The sequence below is a fragment of the Nematostella vectensis genome, chromosome 6 (genome assembly GCF_932526225.1).
Source record: "Nematostella vectensis chromosome 6, jaNemVect1.1, whole genome shotgun sequence".
NCBI lineage: Eukaryota > Metazoa > Cnidaria > Anthozoa > Actiniaria > Edwardsiidae > Nematostella > Nematostella vectensis.
Window position 1 is genome coordinate 5,219,497 of NC_064039.1, and position 19,959 is coordinate 5,239,455.

A 19,959-nucleotide genomic window follows, 5' to 3' on the forward strand; every position below is an offset into this window, starting at 1 on the left:
AATTTGAATTTGCGGGCGTCACATGTTATGTTCTATGGAAAGAAAACACGATCGTCGCACTTGCTATTTTAACAAAATTACTTTATATTTTTTTATGTTTGACATTCGATCGTAATTCCTTGACGTTAGGGTCTTGCATATAAAGTGGAAGACTTGTAGTATCGACCCAAGAATATTCTATTATTATGGTCTCCCAGAAGAACGAGAATACGGTACAAGCTGCTCCATCAAAACCCAGCAACATGAGGGTCGTAGTTCGGGTTAGACCTCCAAACCCTTTGGAAATATCCAATAACTCCGGAGCAAGCTCTGTTCGTGTTATGGACCAGAACGTGCTGGTCTTCGATCCCGACGAAGAGTGTGAAGCTATCAACTTTCCTGGTGCTTCGAGAAAGCGAGCTCGTAGCGTTACCGGAAGACGTGCGAGGGATTTGAGATTTATTTTCGATCGTGTGTTCAACGAAGAAGCGAATAACACGGATGTATTTGAAAATACAACAAAAGACATTATAGATGGAGTTCTAGATGGTTTTAACTGCACTGTTTTCGCCTACGGGGCCACTGGAGCCGGCAAAACACACACGATGTTGGGCAGTAATAACAACCCCGGCGTCATGTTTCTAACTATGATGGATCTTTACCGAAGAATACATGAGATGAAGGACGAAAAGACCTGTGATGTTGCAGTTTCGTATCTCGAGGTGAAAATGCTGCAGATAATTACTAACTTTTAGGATTAAATTTAGCCTCTTGGATTCGAATAAATAGTCTGTGCGTTGTTTGTTGTTTGTAATTCTTGGTTAATGAATGTATCTTACAATTAGTTAGCGGCTTTAAACAGAGGTCTCTCTTGTCCAGTTAGCCATAAATTTAAACTCATTTCTTCTAACTATAATAGTGTTTGCCCACTGTAATATTTTGGGAAATATCCGAGATTTTATATTCGATGCGTGATAACCATGTTCATTGTTTACAAGTTTAACCATACCTTTACAGAGTATCGCTATATTTAATGTTTATTGTTAGGTATATAACGAGACAATTCGTGACCTACTACTGCCTGGGCCAGCACTAGCTGTCAGAGAGGACCCCCAACGTGGTGTATGTGTGAGCGGTCTCACCCTTCACAAGGTATTTGCCAAAAAATACTTCTTCATTAGTTCTGTGTTTTATATTAGGGCCCAGCTTCAAATAAATGCCCTCTATTAGGTGTCACCTCTATCAAATAGTAGAATTACTATTTCTGGAGCAAATGTTTTTGTTTATTTTAAGCCACACTCTGCTGAAGAACTTCTCAGTATGCTTGAGTTTGGAAATAACAACCGCACACAGCACCCAACAGATGCCAATGCGCAATCCTCGAGGTCGCATGCTGTGTTTCAGGTAGGGCTAGGATATGTTCATGTAGTTAAGAAGAAAGACTGTGTGTCTAACTGTCCTGGTCTGGCTTTTGCAAACAGGTCTTTGTGCGGCAAAAGGACAGAACAGCAGGCTTAAAGGCCAATGTGCGCCTGGCCAAAATGTCACTCATAGATCTGGCCGGGTCTGAGAGAGCTACTGTCACCACTAACAGGGGGGCAAGGTTTCGTGAGGGAGCCAATATCAATAAATCCCTTTTGGCACTTGGTAACTGCATCAATGCCCTCGCCGATAAAGAGGTATTGTGTTCTAATGCATTTCTACACTACACTAACAATGATCCAGTATTCTGCTTCATTGACTTCAAATATGAAAAGTCTGCACATATCTGTAAGGGCTGGTCTAGGTGTTGTTTACTGTTTTTTGTTGTTGTCACAACACACTTTTTTGTTTTTCACATTTTCTTAGAACAAGAGTGGCCATATTCCATACCGTAACAGCAAGCTGACTCGATTGTTAAAGGACTCGCTAGGTGGTAACTGTAAGACTGTCATGATTGCTGCTGTGAGGTATGCCCTTCACTGGATGGTGTTTTCCTTGTATGTCGTTTGATTTTCTAAAACCATTTTTTTTAAACAGCCCTTCAATGCTGAGCTATGAGGACACATACAACACATTGAAATATGCTGACCGGGCTAAGAGCATCAAAGTCAGCCTGAAGCGCAATGTTGTCAGCGTAGATTTCCATGTCAGTCGTTATGCCAAGATTGTGGATGAGCTGCGCACAGAGGTATATTATTTATTCTGCTCACATTTTGTGGAAAGAGAGAATTGATCTCTTTGCAGTACTTTCATTGATTTTAACATTTAGTGTGTCAGTGTGTCTGTTTCTATAGGATATTAAAAAATAAAGCCTTAGTATCCTTTTTTTTATTTTCATGAAAATTTTCTTAGCCCGTTTTGTAAGTCTTTAATTTTGCGATTGCGGAGAAAAAATGTGTTTGCAGGCGATTTAATTTTGTCAATTTTAAGTTCAAGTTAGTTTATTTTGTCATTTTAACAAAAACAAAATGAAGTAACCAACAATTGAAACAGGACCAGTTTATTGATGAAACAAAACCAAAAGGTAGCCCCCCTTTAAAGTCAGTATTACAGTAATGGAAAAGTGTTCTAGATACTGAGCTATTGATTATCAATCTCTGTCATCAATTTTTCTATATCCATTAAATTTTGTGAGATTAAAGTTTGCAGAATAAGATACAATGTATTCATTTCCTCTAATCATTAAACATTAGATAACAGAACTGAAGAATAAGCTAAGCTGTTATGAAGGTGTGGATTTGCCTGAAGCAAAACCTCCAGCCAGCAGTCAAGCAACAGATGAAAAGGTTACAAGGTAAAGCCTAGAGTAGATTATGCCATGGGTAGACTTTATACAAAAACCAACAATCTTGATCCTGAGATGTGTTCTGTGTTCAAAGTCATACACCATCATTTTTTTTTTTGACTTAACCACAATGTATCTGTATCCGCCCTTGTAATTCAGCATACCAGCTGCAAGCCCAGTGGGTGATTAGCTTTAAACATTATTTTTTTAAATTTAACAGTCATATTGATAACCAGAATGTCTCAAATGATGAAGATCTGTTACTGTCCCAGGCTTAGGAATGCTTTGCAAAGTATCATGAGTGAGCGAGAGATTATCAAAAAGGATATGGTTGACATCGAAGCAGCACAGAAAGAACTGATGATGAAAACCTTTAGAAAGGTCAGAAAAAGACTCAATGCTTAAGCATGATCTTCAGCGGCGTAGCCAGGGTTTTTAACTGCTAAAGGAGGGACAGGTACACCTGGCTATGCCGCTGATCTTTAAGAGGCACCTGCATATCAAAGGGCTCAAAAGCTCTCAAAGTCACGTGAAATATAATAATAAAATTACATTTCATTTGGATGAAGCAGGGCTTTCATTGTAGGCGGTGGAGATTGATAGTTAGGTGGATTGATAAGTAGTTATTTTATCTCTTTAGTTCAAATAAAACTTAAGTCGACTTTTAAAAAAAAAGTAGCTGGTGCTCAGTGGAAAATAGCCTGGGCCTGGGCCTAGGGCCTAATAAAACCCCTGTGAAGAGAACAGGAATATTTTATGCTGTTTTGTGACAGGCCGTATGTGTACCCGCTTACACTAGCAGAAAAAAACCTATAAATATTTTGACACACCTTTCATAATTTATGAGATTCATACAATCATGTAAGCTTATGTCGTTATGCTTTATGTTTTTATGGGAGTAACTTATGCTTACACATAATCTCCTCTGTCAATCCTTAATCCAGGAGCGGAACTTGGAGAGGCTAAGACAAGTTGTTATTGAAGAGGATGCTTGTCAAGAGGTAATTTATGTTTTTGTATTTTTGTAATGTATGAGATATGTGATTGAAGCATCTATTTGACTTTGACAATGAAGATGATGACAACAAAGAACATTGACTAAATCCATTCTTATAATATAAATTTATATATATAATATATATACCTTTTTTATTATTTATGTGGTACCCATAAAGCACTGCTGGATATGATAGGTATTTTCTGAATGCAACCTTATTTGAAATAGGTGTATAAGTCATTCAATGGTAAGCAAGCACTTATTTAACTTGTTGCCAATTAAAACTCTTTACGAATCTCATTATTAGTCAATTCATGGTATTCCTCAGTAATTTCCTATAATAAGGGATGCAGTACAAAAATAAAATGCATTGTATTCTACCAAAGGCTGCATGCAGGATGCAGAAATGTTTGTCCGTCACAAAGACTAAAAAGAAAAACCTAGAGACGAGGGTTCGAACGGCAGAGCTAAAGCTTCAACAAAATACGTCAGACCTGGAGAGAGTACAGCAAGAGATTAACAGCCTTAGTGAGGAAGTGAATGATAGGCTGAGCAGCTGTCAATCAGCCCTCAAGGCGGAGCTTAAGTGTGCAGAACTCAGAAGACTGTGCCGTTATTACAAGAAGTATGCACACGCACAGGAGAAAGATGCTAACAACACGGAGAGGTACACATTTTGTTGAACTGTCATATGGTCAAGTTGAATGGTTGAATGTCATATTTTGTTTGTGCTCTAAGTGTGTGTGTGTGGGGGGGGGTAAGCAATAGTGGATTCCTTATAAAGCTAAGTAGTCCAGATTAATTTGTAGTTGTACCTTAGGAACTTGGTTGCCAGTAGCAAGGTGATTTATGAGCCAGTTTAGTATGGCACAATGTTGAGTAAAGCGTCATTTATCTGGCTTTTAACTCTTTTCATCCCAGCAAAATTCTTTGGTAGCCTGCGGTATGTAGGATGATGAAAATCACATGATTTGTACCGTTTGTCCCAGGCTGGTCCTTCGGATGCTCTCCGCAATGAAGAAGCAGTTTTTCCTACTGAGAGGCGCAGGCCTGGCTACGCCCGATGTGACTAACGATTACGACTCAATCGTCAGCATCGTCACAGAGGCGCGGGAGGTCAAATGGGCTGACCAGAGCACTCGCGAGGCTGAGAGCCGACCTAGCTACTCGGAGATGATTAATTTCGACTCCACGATTGATGGTAAGAGTCTCTTATTGTATACGAGAGCTGGACAAACTTGGGCGAGTGAGCTTCATGCGCCGATATATGCCATTTCCTATGCCCATGTGAAACTGAAAACATAATAGGAGGACAAGATTGCGCTGATTGGCTGAGAGTGCGTGATTGACACCTGGTGGCTTAACAGTCTAAGGGGTTTCTGTCCAAAATTGTGCCTCAGGAAATTGACTGTTCAGCTGTTGCGAGCATCAGGGTTTTACACAACTTTTGAATTGATACTTCATTGATATTACACTCTATATAGATATTACACCCTATATAGATATTACAACATGCATAGATATTACACTGTATTTAGATATTGCACGCTATATAGATATTACACCCTATAAAGATATTACACCCTGTATAGATATTACACCCTGTATAGATATTTCACCCTATATGGATATTACACCCTGTATAGATATTACACCCTGTATAGATATTACACCCTATATGGCTTTACACCCTGTATAGATATTACACCCTGTATAGATATTACACCCTGTATAGATATTACACCCTGTATAGATATTACACCCTGTATATATATTACACCCTGCATAGATATTACACCCTGCATAGATATTACACCCTGTATAGATATTACACCCTGTATAGATATTACACCCTGTATAGATATTACACCCTGTATAGATATTACACCCTGTATATATATTACACCCTATATGGATATTACACCCTGTATATATATTACACCCTGCATAGATATTACACCCTGCATAGATATTACACCCTGTATATAGATATTACACCCTGTATAGATATTACACCCTGTATAGATATTACACCCTATATGGATATTACACCCTATATAGATATTACACCCTCTATAAATATTACACCCTCTATAGATATTACACCCTGTATAGATATTACACCCTATATAGATATTACACCCTGCATAGATATTACACCCTGAATAGATATTACACCCTGTATTGATATTACACCCTGTATAGATATTACACTCTGTATGGATATTACACCCTGTATAGATATTACACCCTATATGGATATTACACCCTGTATAGATATTACACCCTGTATAGATATTACACCCTGTATAGATATTACACCCTATATGGATATTACACCCTGTATGGATATTACACCCTGCATGGATATTACACCCTGCATGGATATTACACCCTGCATGGATATTACACCCTGCATGGATATTACACCCTGCATGGATATTACACCCTGCATGGATATTACACCCTGCATGGATATTACACCCTGCATGGATATTACACCCTGCATGGATATTACACCCTGCATGGATATTACACCCTGCATGGATATTACACCCTGCATGGCTATTACACCCTGCATGGATATTACACCCTGCATGGATATTACACCCTGCATGGATATTACACCCTGCATGGATATTACACCCTGCATGGATATTACACCCTGCATGGATATTACACCCTGCATGGATATTACACCCTGCATGGATATTACACCCTGCATGGATATTACACCCTGCATGGATATTACACCCTGCATGGATATTACACCCTGCATGGATATTACACCCTGCATGGATATTACACCCTGCATGGATATTACACCCTGCATGGATATTACACCCTGCATGGATATTACACCCTGCATGGATATTACACCCTGCATAGATATTACACCCTGCATAGATATTACACCCTGCATAGATATTACACCCTGCATAGATATTACACCCTGCATAGATATTACACCCTGCATAGATATTACACCCTGCATAGATATTACACCCTGCATAGATATTACACCCTGCATAGATATTACACCCTGCATAGATATTACACCCTGCATAGATATTACACCCTGCATAGATATTACACCCTGCATAGATATTACACCCTGCATAGATATTACACCCTGCATAGATATTACACCCTGCATAGATATTACACCCTGCATAGATATTACACCCTGCATAGATATTACACCCTGCATAGATATTACACCCTGCATAGCTATTACACCCTGCATAGCTATTACACCCTGCATAGCTATTACACCCTGTATAGCTATTACACCATCTGTATAGCTATTACACCATCTGTATAGCTATTACACCCTGTATAGCTATTACACCCTGTATAGCTATTACACCCTGTATAGATATAACACCGTGTATAGATATTACACACCCTATATAGATATTATACACCCTATATAGATATTATACACCCTGTATAGATATTACACCCTGTATAGATATTACACCCTATATAGATATTACACCCTATATAGATATTATACACCCTATATAGATATTACACCCTATATAGATATTACACCCTGTATAGATATTACACCCTGTGCAATCAGTGCCAGTGTTGCGCTGATATGCTGATATGTTACATGGATCATATGTTTTTTCAACGCTAAACCTTCTTTCAGAAATCCTCCGCCTGCCTCTATGCGCCAAACCGTCTTCGCATTTAAAAACAATTCAACATGTCTCATTACAGGAACACCAGTGCACGCAGTTTTCATCAACGATGTCAAGTCTCCTCGCATATCCACGCCCCTGCAAGGCAACCCGTCGCTTAATGCTCTACTGGCCCCACGCCACTTCACGAGCCAATCGTCAAGCTCTAGTCCCTCCCTAACAGGCACTCGGTTGTCTCTGAATAAACAATTTGACGCTGTTGGTACTCCTGGGCGCTCGGATCCCCTCACTCGGCAGACACTACCGACCGGGCCAGCGATGGGCGATGCCCCTTTGCTTGATGCGAATGGCGACCCACCGCCTCTTGAGCTTATATCTAGGCGACCTCTAACACCAAATGTCAAAGTCGCCTGGTTTGATATGCCAACGAGAGCTAGCGGTGGATCACCCGGTGACCAAATGGCTTGTGGCTCTTTCACGCCAACGAGGTCTGGCGCTTTGAACTCTACCTTTACATTCGATAAGGTGGGTCCTTTTAATAAACTCGTAGTCAAATTCGTTATAAGTTATTGTCAAATTCGTCGTTGCGTGCCCACCGTTTTCAAAACTCGAAGAATTTGCTGCGTTTTCTGATCCTCCAATCATCACATCTCAGCGTAAAAACCACTCGCTTTTCCTTCGGGAAAGAGAGTCATGTTTTTTTAAAACCGAACTCTAAAAAGCGGCGAGAGGCAAGCTCAAGTTCAGAGCCCATCTTACACCGCGCCTTTTTCGATGATTGACGGATAAGTAAAAGCACCATATTTTTCGAGTTTTGGGGGCGCGCAACGACGAATTTAGCAATAACTTAACTAAGCTAGGTAATTCGTGTGGTGCTTTGAAAGTCCCCGGCGAAGTGCATCTTGGCTAACTATGCAACATCAAAGCAGAACCGCACCACACAGGGGGGGGGGGGGGGGGGGAGGGTGGCAAAAAGCTAAACGCCTTTCTCGTTGGCTGCTCCGCGGCCCATGTACAGAAACAGCACAACACCGTATCGCTGCGTGGGTCTTTCTCAATAACGCGCATGCGCTTTTTTGGGCATGGCTTCAAGATGTTCACGCCATACTTGTTAGACTGGAAAATGCACGAAGCTAATAATACTAATCACAAGTATTCGGGAATGCATAGCCACCAAGTCCCTTAGGCGTTCTTACCAAGGTTTCTGATTGGGTTTCCTGTGGTTGAGCTCGTCCCGGACCTCACGTTGCCTCTCCGAGCGCAGAAAACACGGCAAGAGCGTCTTGGACTATAGTCCAGGGGCGGATCTAGCTTTTCGCTAAAGTGGGGGTTTGGCTCAGTGACAAAGGGGGGAAGGGGGTAATTTCGTTTTGTTATATATGGCTTTCTGTCATATCTTACAGCCGCCTTCTAGTCCCTTGACTCCGCTGAGAGAACTGTCTCTAAACAGTAGGAAAGTGGCAGAAGAGCTCCATAGCGCAGGATTACCCTCTTCCTACGACTCTGTGAAGAAGGCGAAAGGTAATGATAGCACACCTCTGCTCTTCTACCATGAGAAATTCCTACTAGCGAGGCAGATAAATATCTTTTCACTCCTACTTTGTTACTTTCTTATTGTTTTTTTTTTCTTAGTTTCAGAGAAGCCTCTTCGCAAGAGGGTCCTTTCCAATAACATGATCACGTCTTCGCTTATGATACCTAAGAGGTAAAGTGAAGTTCCTTTTTTCCAGTTCGTACAATAAAGTTAGAGGGGGGTGTTAATAGCGGGGTGTCTTTAACGCGATAGTAATATACTTTAATATCTCTATTCGGGAGGCGTTCTTTAAACACAAGTAATTTTGTTTTTCAGGCACGCTTCGTCTAAGGAGAATGTAGTGCCTTCTTATAAGCCAAAGAGGAACATAAATCGCATTAATCAACAGAAAGTGCAAAAGCACATGGTTGGTCTTCGGCGAGCTATCAGTTCGCAGAACTCACGTAGCTTCGCTCCGCGGACCACGTGAGTAAATATATTCGCTATATTATAACGATATTACTTGCGCCAACTATTTTCATGGGCGACAATTTCTAAGACAGCCAACTCAGCCCAACGTATGGCCAGCGACAACCAACACACGACCAGCGACACCCAACATACGGCCGGTGACACTCAACGTACGACCAGCGACACCCAACATACGACCCACAACACCCAACATACGACCCACAACACCCAACATACGGCAAGCGACACTAAACATACGACCATCGACACCCAACAGACGACCAGCGTCACCCAACAGGCGACCTACGACACTTATCATACGGCCAACGACAACAAACATTCGACCAGCCACACCAAACATTTGACCAACGACACTTACCATACGGCCAGCGACACCAAACATACGGCCAGCGACACCAAACATACGGCCAGCGACACCAAACATACGGCCAGCGACACCAAACATACGGCTAGCGACACCAAACATACGGCTAGCGACACCAAACATACGGCCAGCGACACCAAACATACGGCTAGCGACACCAAACATACGGCTAGCGACACTAAACATTGACGGGTAACAACCACTATTGATGTTGACAAGACCCAATTTCAAGGGCCAACGACCTCCACTGATATAGACCCAGAAAAACGCCGGCGAATAACACACATCAATTCTCACAGTTCACACAAACTGACTTTTTTAATTGCATTCTCTAGTACTGTTTACGAGAACATGAAGAAAACAATGATCTGAGCGACTGTGTAAGTGTGTTCTAACAGTGTCAACTGCTCGCAAGGGGCTTGTTTTCTTGTGTTCCTCATGCTTGCTAATCACTGATGACGTGCCTTTTTCATTGCAGAAACGAGTCCAATTCAAAACCACGTTGGCAGTGAGGGACGCAGCAATATTGTGATTTATTTAGTCTATTGTGCAACTTCTCGGACATCTATATTTTAAAAACCCAATAATGGATCCGGCATTGGGTTTCACAGTTTTTTGTTGGTCAAGTCTGAACAAAGGGCCAAAAGACACATAGGTATATGTTGACTGATGATTCTCACAGGATATCATCACATGTTTAATATAGATAATTTGAATAAAAAATATACATATAAATAAAGTATTCCCGTGTTGTTGATCCCCTTTTGATAACTGGCTCATAATACTGATTGTAGCCAGTGTTTTAGTTCGAGGCAGAGCCCTTGCTCCTGTGTAGTTAACTGGTCGGAGCCGATAAACCTTTGTACTTCATCACACACATAAGAACGCCAAAATAAACAACCTGTGAATCAGTGAAAAAGCATCGTGTTCAGTTATGCACGATATGCCGTAGCCCCGGTATCCTGACCCGTAACTTCTGTGTTACAACTTAAGGGTACACATAGAGTTAGTTAATACAAGAAAACTAAAATATTTTTATATTAAAACTATTCCTAACCTCTTCTTGTTGGCCATAGCTTGCACACATGCTAATGGCGAAAATTATTGGCAAGTCGCATAAATTCCTAATCCCAGATAGGATAGGGGGGAGGGTGGGGTTATCAGGGTACTTTCAAACAGGAACTTAGAGGGTTCGGGTGCACAATTACGCCCAGAATTGTTTTATTTATTTATTATTATTATACTTTTTTAGACGGGGGGGGGGGGGGGGGGGGGGGGGGGGGGGGGGGGGAAGGGGTAATAAAAAGGCATAGCCACAGTGCTACAGAAGGAAATTCCTCGATTCGCCTCTGCAATAGTAGTACCTTGGAGGTGAAGAGCAAGTCTTCCCAACAGAGACGAAGGTGGCATTTGCTCCCCATTTAAGGAAACTTTCACTTGGGTAATAACACCATGGTAGGAAAAGAAATCCAATGTCTGAATATAAAGAAATATGTTAACAATACCCCACCCTAGCAGATACAGTGAAACGTTGATAAAATTATTCTCTCTTTACAACGATCAATACTTCAATCCCCCACATAGTCCGGCGGATATGTGCAGATTTTACCTTGAATTGCGCACTTTTTGCTAAGGTTACCAATTTCAGCATAGTGATAGTTTTTAATACCCCTTACAAGATAGGTTATAGAGCCGAGCTCAGTTCGGCTTTAATTTCTTATTAATAATGAATATTGGTTTGGCCGCCATTTTGAACCGGAAGTAAACTAATTTTTTCAAAAAATAAATAAACTCGCACATTTTGAGAAAGTTTACTCATAGACTAATAAAATATACATCAAAGAAGCATATTAACCAAAGAATTCTGAAAGTAACCGCAAATTTTTCATTTTTGTAACTTTTACGTTGACAGGGATTTTGAACCGGAAGTAGTCAAGAATAAATAACGGCACGCTTGTTTCACTTTGCGCCTTTTAACAAAAATAAGAAAAAATTCTTTCAGGAGTAGTTTCGAGGAATATTTACAAGATAGGCTATGGAGCCAAAAAAATCTGATTAAATCACGGATTATCTTGCGCTATTAAAATGACCGATAATTTTCGGGAAGTGAAAATCATGCGTCGATACTCACTAAAAGTCGTCAAATGATAGAAAAGCCACATGTAGCCAGGACAAGTATACTAAATATACACACTCAATAGCTGGATCAAGAGAAAAGAAAGAAGACGAAAGAAGACGAAAGAAACTGCTTATGTGACAAGCCTGGTGGGGATACCAAGAACCACGGTGAGCGGGCCGCTCCACCTATTGTCGTCTGTAAACGACCGCATACATGAATATGTGCAAGTGCTACAAGATGAACAGTTTCTAACTGTAGGAACCGTTTAACTGGTGGCCTCGGGTGCGCGCTTATCACTCTCCTTGCCTTTCTTCCTTATTCTACAGAAAAGTGAAAGGAGTATCTCGCCAAATAAATACTGGTAGAATTTCACGCATTTACAGGCGTGATACTGTATCCTGTTGTGCGGGTAGGGGGAAAAGACAGTAATTGCTGTATTCCCCGAAGCCACAGATGGTCTTCGACAGCTAGCCTTCAGGTCAGTTGAGATAAAAGACAGAATGTTTGACAACACTTGAGTGTTTTCCAATGCTTCTATACGACCGAACAATTTCAAAGAGTCGGATGTAGACAAGGCAAGAATGCAGCTCTTTTTGTTTTATAAGAATCTATTTTTTTTACAAACGCCCAGCCGAGGCTCACATAGCAGGAAAATATTTTCTTGATATTAAATATCAATTTAATGCACATGCACAATACAACTGCCATGTATCATTTGTGCAATTCCATTAAAAATAATGCTTCATTGCTTACTCGTATATGCATTAAGCTGGTTTGATTAGAGTGTACCGAAACAGGTTTGGAAACTACTCCCTGTTTTAAAAAAACGGTAAAATTAATAGCAGAAACCTAATCAGTTTTGCCTTTTCCACAACTTTATCAAATGGATTTCATGAATATTTTAGTCCAAGACTTTTAAACAAGATGTGCATCTCTGTGCTTTCAAAAATGACAAATTTAATCTCCGGTGCAAAATGGCGGCAATTTTAATCAACCATATTAGTCGGTGATAAAAGCCGATTTTATCTTGGCTCCATAGCTTAACTTATAAAGGTTATTTCAAATTACAACTGCAATAAAATTGGTGTCTTTTGCTAGCGAGCGCGGGGTGAAATAAACGTCCGAGGTTTTACTATCGACTACTTCCAGTTGAAGGTGACTATCTCCTTGAAAGTTCCAAGAATGAAAAATATGCGGTTATTTTTTAGCAATCTTGGGTTTAAATACATTTTGTGACTTTCATTTTAGTCGCCTAGTGGCAAAACATTATCAAACTTTGCAAGTTTATTTATTTTTTGAAAAAGGTAGTTTACTTCCGGTTCAAAATGGCGGACAAATAAATACTCCTTATTAATCAGAAAATAAAGCCGATCTGAGGTTGGCTCTATAGCCTATCTTGTAAAGGGTATTAAAAACCATCACTATGCTAAAATTGGTAGCTTTAGCAAAAGTGCGCAATTCAAACACATATCCGCCGGACTGACAACAGCAACATACATGGAAAATAGCAGGTTCGCAATGTATCATGAACAAGGCGAGCTCTAGGGAGTATTTGCGTACCTTATTACTCTTAATTTTCGGGACATCAAAATTTCGCGACTTTGAGATGGCGATATTTCGTGACACTTAAATATCGCTATTTTGGTAAAATAAAATCAAGCAAAACAATTGGAATTAAAATGTGCTTTCATCACCAAAACTGTAACAAACTGTAACAGAAACATATATGAATACAGTTCAGAATTGTCCAACTCAACTCGTTACGGTACTATTACGCAAGATACCATGATACTTTTTGTGTACTCACTTGATTTTCGAGCATCCCAATTTTCGCGTCACATTACTTCCGCAATTTTTTTAAAATCGCGAAATTCGGGACATTAAAGTGACGCGAAAATAAAGTTTAATAAGGAACCATCTCACCCGTTTATCTCAAGAGCTCAGCTTTTCTTATACGAAACAAACAATTTACTGTCGAATCCGTTGTATCGCGACCCGCGTTATCAAAACACGATTTGTTTTGGTTTTCTGTTCCGTCAGTAAAACCATTTTGAACCAACCAGTCTCGCTTTGTGAACTTCCCTGGCTTTTCTCTGGACGAAAACCAGACAGTGTCGCGACAGAAAGCCAGGAAACTGCACTAGGCAAGAGATGGCAAGAATCTGATTGGCTTAGAATAATTTGACTGGCGGAACAGAAAATCCCAAAAGGCAAAATACAACAGATTCGACAGTAAGTTCGACAGAGGCTGCCATGGCCACCTTGATAGTTTTGGGAAGAAGGCCAAAAAAACGGGGCAACGTTTTACCTGATTGGCATCGACGTTACTAGCCAACCAGCGTGGAAAAAAATATTTTAATGCACATCAGGGGACGGGTTCCTAGAAAGATCAGGGCCGGGTTCCTAGAAAGCAAGTTAACGCTAACCCATGGATGCCATTTTAATCCATTCAAATGTCGAGATGTTAATGTTAGAGCTAACCTGGTTTCTAGGAACCTGCCAATGACCAGGATATAGCCCTCCTGTTTATAAGATCCATGTCAATCTATCAAACAATTTCAGACAATCAGTCACAATTCCTCAAAGCTTACCACGTGTCCGCACGAGAGTGTTGTGAAGAAGGGCACTTGAAATTTAGGCGTCTTTCCGTACGTCCACGGCCAACACTGCAACATGGAAATAAAGGTTACTGGTACAGCTAATTGTAGCGGACCGACAACGCCACTCTACGTGAACTACGTTAAGAGATGAAGCCTTTATTTACGTTAATTTCCTCGGCCATTGCAGTGATTCCTGGATAATGGCTTTCACTTTCCGGGTTGATGAACTCAGCCTGAAAACGAGAGTGTAAAAGACTGTTTTTTCAAAGTATGTTAGGCAATACAAAGAGCGCCAGGTACAATAAATTGTGTCCGGTATTACAAACGTGCATCAGGTATACAAAGTATGTAAGGTATCACGAAGTGCGTCAATAATAACAAAGTAGGCCATGTGTAACAAGGTGCTTCAAGTATCCCCAAGCTCGCGAGGTCTAAAGGCATTTAGCTATTGCAAAAGGTATCAATACAGGGATTACAAGAGTGTTCACTAAAAATACATGGTGCATTTGATAGTTATTACCTCAGAGGAAATACTTTTGTCGCCATAATTTGCCAAGTACTGTTCTCCTATAGCTAGAGAGACCCTTTCAAAACCCAGCGTTGGTTCAATACAGCACAGATTCTTGACTTTTGCTCGAACACTAGCTGTAGCATTACTTCTGATACCAGTCTAGACAAAGCAAATGCAAATTAAAAAACTGTCGAAAACTAAACCCCTACCAAAAGGGAGGGTGATCATATATATCTAAATTTTTAAAATTTTGGGAAACTAATCGTTACCAGTGCCTTGATATATGATAATACATGTGGTTGAGCCGAAGGCAGAGAATGCGCCTCAGGCGGCCGTCACGACTCATGTCTGATTACGGAACACAGCTAAGGGATCTAAAAAATATTCTAAAAATCCGAAAAAACTCAACTGAAGTGGGTGGATCCAGGGTCTCAGAAAAAAAAAATTGAAATAAAATTGCTGGTCTACATAATCATACATGCAGCGCCATCTGGCGAATGCAAAGAAATGTGCGAGTAACTCTACCTACGGAAAGGTCCCGTACATAATTTTTGTTGCGATCATATCAATCAATTGCTGTCTTTTTCCTACATGGTCTTAACCAGACCTGTGATGTTTATTTATTCCACGAAAAAAATTGGATAAGGGGTCATGGGCGTACGCAGGATTTTAATAAGTTGCAGTCATATCATTCAGAAGCTGAATGAGGGCGTGGCCCCTCATCCAGCATCCCCGTAAAGTTTTCATAGCTCGCGATTTTGGGTTTGAAATTGGCGTCAATGCGTCAGACTTTTGAGAGTATTACACGGTCCTCTCTCATCCTCGATCTGAAATGGGACTTCAGTCGTTGTGTGGCACTGAACGACATATCAATATGTTTTGAAATCATCTGCAGACTACCATGAGTAAGAAAATTATAGTTTTTAACCTAATAATATATTAAGAACTACGTACATAAAAAATGAATTGAGTAAACATTAGATTTTTCCCCTCGTTATGCAAATAAGATCGCCAAATTGTTTTGCAGTGTAGTGACTGCAGGCCCATAGGCTGAGGCTGCGTACGCCCCTGGGGGGGGGGGGGGGGGGGCATCACCTCTACCCAGCTTTTTCTCAGATTTTGGGAATTCTTCAACTTTACAAGATCTCTTTCCCGAAATTGTTGTTTTTTGTTGAGGGAGAAAAACTGCAGAAGCTGGAGAAAAAACTCAGAGCAAAGGAAAGAACGAACTATCGGACCCAGAGCCCATTTGAGGAAGTCACTACAGACTGAAACTTTTTTTGTCATCTGTACTACCAATACTCTCCTACAAGTTCTTTACCTTTATGTAAAAAAACATATTCTTAATATACTAGTAGGCAATATGTAAATAGGTATTAATGGTTTAGAGCTTGACATTTATTGTCCTACTCACATAAGTTGGGTTAAGAATATCCCCCAAAGTATGGAGATCAACCTTGAGAAGTAATGTGCAGTGGTGATATGCTGTTAGTCGCCCTAGTTTAGATGATGTGCCAGATATCTTGAGTTTGGTTAAAGACGATTTTAGAATAAAATTATTAACAATATAGTTTATAAATAAAAGCATGGTATCGGTTCAACAATGATTAACAGTAAAGTTTCAATCCTGTTAATAAAAGCTGTCCTTTCAGATTCAACTGATTTTGTAATGTCCATTTTTTCCAGGGTTGACATGAATAGATGTCAGGCCCATAGACAGGGGGGTTCGGGGGGTTTGGAAGAATCACCCCACACGACTTGAAGGTCCGCCCTGATGAAGAAAAATTGAGTACCACTGCAAGCTGGGATTAGCTCCTAAGATAAAATGGTCCGCTAAATGGGTAAACGAACCCCCCCGTTCAAAATCCTGGCTACGGACCTGGAAGTTCTACCCTAAAAAAAACAGTCCCCAATTTCAGGATGCTCAAAAGGATACCTTGAATTGATTATTAAGCACAATCTCATCTCTAGACGAGTGTTTAACATCTAATTTCCATCTGTCCCTCAGAGTCTTGACAATAAGTGCCAAGTTCTCATGGCGGTTATATGCAGACCGATGAGTAAAGAATGTAGCATTCAAATTACCTAAATCCTGGGAAGTTGGAAGGTATACAGATTTAAAATAAAAACACAAAAAAACATTACAATTCACACCCTTTACATACTCAATCTAGTGGGTTAGGATGAAGACTAGGTGAGTCCTAAGTCAAAACAAAATTGGATGGGGGTAATTGGAAAACAAAACAAATAATTTAAATGCAAGGCTAAACTAGGAGACATGGTGAGCATGATATGTAGCGTGCAACATGTCTCCTAAAAATCTCCTAGTTAAGCCACTACCAAAACATGTAGTGTACAATCAATTTTGTAGGGCACGGCACGAAAATATTTTTCAACATTATCCTGGATGATCCTGGATCCTGGATGAATAAACTGGGTGATGTTGATGCTACAATAAATTTTGAGGTGGATAAGCTAGGATAATTGTTGCGCGCTACACATTGCATGCACATGTCTCCTAATTTAGCTGTTGGAAAGGGAGGGGTAGCAATGGGTAAATCCGAGACTTGCTGAGTCGTCGAGAACTGTGTTTCAGAATCCGAGCCCAAGACTTTTGTCAAATTTCAGAATCCGAGCCCGAGCTTTTCACAGTGCCGTAGCAGTCCTCAAAATATTGGGGGGCAAAATACAGAAACATTAAGAAAATATTTTGGGGCATGGCCACGCCCTTTCTGGTCAATTCCTTATATATTTTTAAGATATTGGGGGCATGGCCACGCTTCTTAAGGTTCATTCCTTATAATTTTTTAAGATATTGGGGGGCATGGCCACGCCCCTTCTGGTTCATTCCTTATAATTTTTTAAGACATTGGGGGGCATGGCCACGCCCCTGAGACTCCCAAGACTGTGGTACAATAAATCATTAAAAATCAAGACTTTGAGACTTGCGTAAAAAAAAAAAAACAAGATTCCAAGACTTTGCGAAATTTTGGCAAGACTTTCAAAATTTTGAGGTACCCATCCCTACCCCTAAAGGGAGGGGGAGGGGAGAAGAGCTATTTGTCTTTATTCTTGACCTTGAAAAAAGCCCCCCTCGGAACCTCTCTAAATGGGCTAAGCAAAGTACATATACGAATTAATAAATTTAGGCCATGTACCCTATGCTATCCATAAATCAATAATATTCTCTTACATGATAAACCGCTCCACCTCCACTTTTTCTCCTGGCAAGCTTTACTCCTTTTTCTGAAAGTCTCTTGATGTCACACTCCAGCCATGGATTCTAAGAAATATTAAGGCAAATAGTCTGGTCACAAATAAAAGCATAGACATATAAATACCACCATCTGAAATAATAATCACTACACACATTTCTTAGAGTAAAAACCTGTTTTGAATGGGTTCTTTCGATGGGGATTTTAGATAGTAAATTATTTGAGAAATTCTTGAGTAAAAGTGCAATGCGGGCTTGTGTAGTTACCTGGAAATTTTTGTGAAGTAAACCAAAGGATATGAGAAATGTACTATCTGACATTTTATTTGACGTAATGTTTAGTCAGCCCCCAAAGCAGTACCTACCTGATGTCGTCCAATCACAACCTGCAAATAAAGAGAAGAGATGTTAGCTATTAAATATACAAGTTGAAAATGAGTGTATTCATGTGTCTTTACCACTGGCTCATTTCTCCACAGGAACAAAAGCCTCCTTTTTGTCAGATCTAAGTTTGAATACACCCTAGAACAGAAAACAAATGTTTAAAAGTGTTTGATCACAAATAGAAAATAATTCAATAAACAAGTGTAAAAACTAATTACCAGTCTTCAAATGCCAAGTTAATGTATGGATTGTGTGACTGTGATATATAAACAGATGCCTGAAACAATAACAAGTGAAAATAATTCAAGTACCCCTCAGTAAATCCACTAGTCATTTGAAAAAAACCCTACCCCCACTGTCCCAGGGAAGCATAGGGGACTAGACTTTAACTCTGAACAATTATAATAAGAGCCCCTATCCCTTTGGAATACAAACTGTAGTCAAATGCCCCTAACCCTTGGTGAAATAACTGTACATTTGAGATGACATGCCATCTGGAGTGAGCCTTTTATATATATATGTTGAATCATACAACGCAAGTACAAAAGAAAGAGTTTGCCTTTCTTACAGTTACTATTCTGTAGAACATATAATCTCTGCCCCGATGGCGCCTGAGTTTTCCAAGATGGTGAAAAAGGCTTTTTCCAATTTTAGGAGGGGTGGGGACTAAGATTCAAAAGCAGTGAATACCACCACCCCCTCGGGACAGATTCAGGTTCAAATAGTGCTCTAAGCCCCATGTTAACCCCACACTTCCCCCTGACTATAGTAGTGGGGGTTAAAAAGTGCATAATTCTTGCCACTCTATCACAGACTGTCTGTGTGCAGAGACACACATGGGGCTTAGGTGTATACCGAGACATACAAGCCATGCATGGGGTATTCCACATTATGCCGCGGAAAAGCATCGCATAAGTTTAAAGTCATCAAGCCCTCCCCCCCCTAACACCCACCACAGTACATCACCCTACCCAACGACGGCAGCAACCAAACACATCTGACTCCCCAATGTACATAATTCCGCTAATTTTAGCGGTGTGGAGCTAAGCAAGTTACAAACCTGGCATGCCGGTGATGAGAAATGTCTGATACGGGCCGAGAAGCAGCCTGATGCGGCACTTTTCAAGAGCATACCGCAACCCTAAACATGGCGGAGGGTTAATCAACTCCCAGACGATCACGGGCTTGCTGTGGTATGTATTGGGATGAGGCTAAACGCTGTTTGTTATACTAATCACGAGGTCAAATCAAATATCTAATATTAGAAAATCAGTTTTTGATAGCGAAAATACTTATGTATCCGTATTAATTGCTTGAGTTTTAATAATTTAGTTTTCAGTAATGTAAAATTTAAATGTTCGTTGGT

The 19,959-nt window shown here is 40.3% G+C and overlaps 2 protein-coding genes across 6 annotated transcripts; one reads left to right on the forward strand and one right to left on the reverse strand.

The window, feature by feature from the left end:
* LOC5521522 (kinesin-like protein KIF18A) lies at positions 1–16,653 on the forward strand. 4 transcript variants are annotated; one of them, XM_032366723.2, is made up of 18 exons: positions 1–701; positions 1,027–1,131; positions 1,273–1,383; positions 1,461–1,658; positions 1,828–1,928; positions 1,999–2,149; positions 2,655–2,755; positions 3,019–3,127; positions 3,691–3,747; positions 4,130–4,410; positions 4,733–4,944; positions 7,476–7,921; positions 8,800–8,917; positions 9,029–9,101; positions 9,246–9,395; positions 10,101–10,145; positions 10,244–10,260; positions 11,053–11,071. In XM_032366723.2, the coding sequence occupies exons 1-16, from the start codon at positions 186–188 to the stop codon at positions 10,135–10,137; spliced, it is 2,766 nt and encodes a 921-aa protein (XP_032222614.2). In that variant the 5' UTR covers positions 1–185; the 3' UTR covers positions 10,138–10,145; positions 10,244–10,260; positions 11,053–11,071. The 4 variants fall into 4 exon arrangements, with proteins under 4 accessions (XP_032222614.2, XP_048584606.1, XP_048584607.1 ...); XM_048728649.1 differs by lacking the exon at positions 10,101–10,145 and having other exon boundaries at positions 11,053–16,653; XM_048728650.1 differs by lacking the exon at positions 11,053–11,071 and having other exon boundaries at positions 10,244–10,504.
* Positions 10,059–19,787, reverse strand: LOC5521524 (lipoyltransferase 1, mitochondrial). Of its 2 annotated transcripts, none has more exons than XM_001641269.3 (12): positions 19,654–19,787; positions 18,812–18,870; positions 18,668–18,731; positions 18,575–18,595; positions 18,189–18,278; positions 16,932–17,087; positions 16,410–16,517; positions 15,005–15,154; positions 14,649–14,717; positions 14,476–14,550; positions 11,053–11,241; positions 10,059–10,260 (listed from the first exon to the last, which is right to left on the reverse strand). In XM_001641269.3, exons 1-12 carry the CDS (start codon positions 19,723–19,725, stop codon positions 10,084–10,086), a joined length of 1,230 nt encoding a protein of 409 aa, XP_001641319.3. In that variant the 5' UTR covers positions 19,726–19,787; the 3' UTR covers positions 10,059–10,083. The 2 variants fall into 2 exon arrangements, with proteins under 2 accessions (XP_001641319.3, XP_048584608.1); XM_048728651.1 differs by lacking the exon at positions 10,059–10,260 and adding an exon at positions 10,426–10,666 and having other exon boundaries at positions 11,130–11,241; positions 19,654–19,786.
* Between the last annotated feature and the right edge of the window lie 172 nt (positions 19,788–19,959).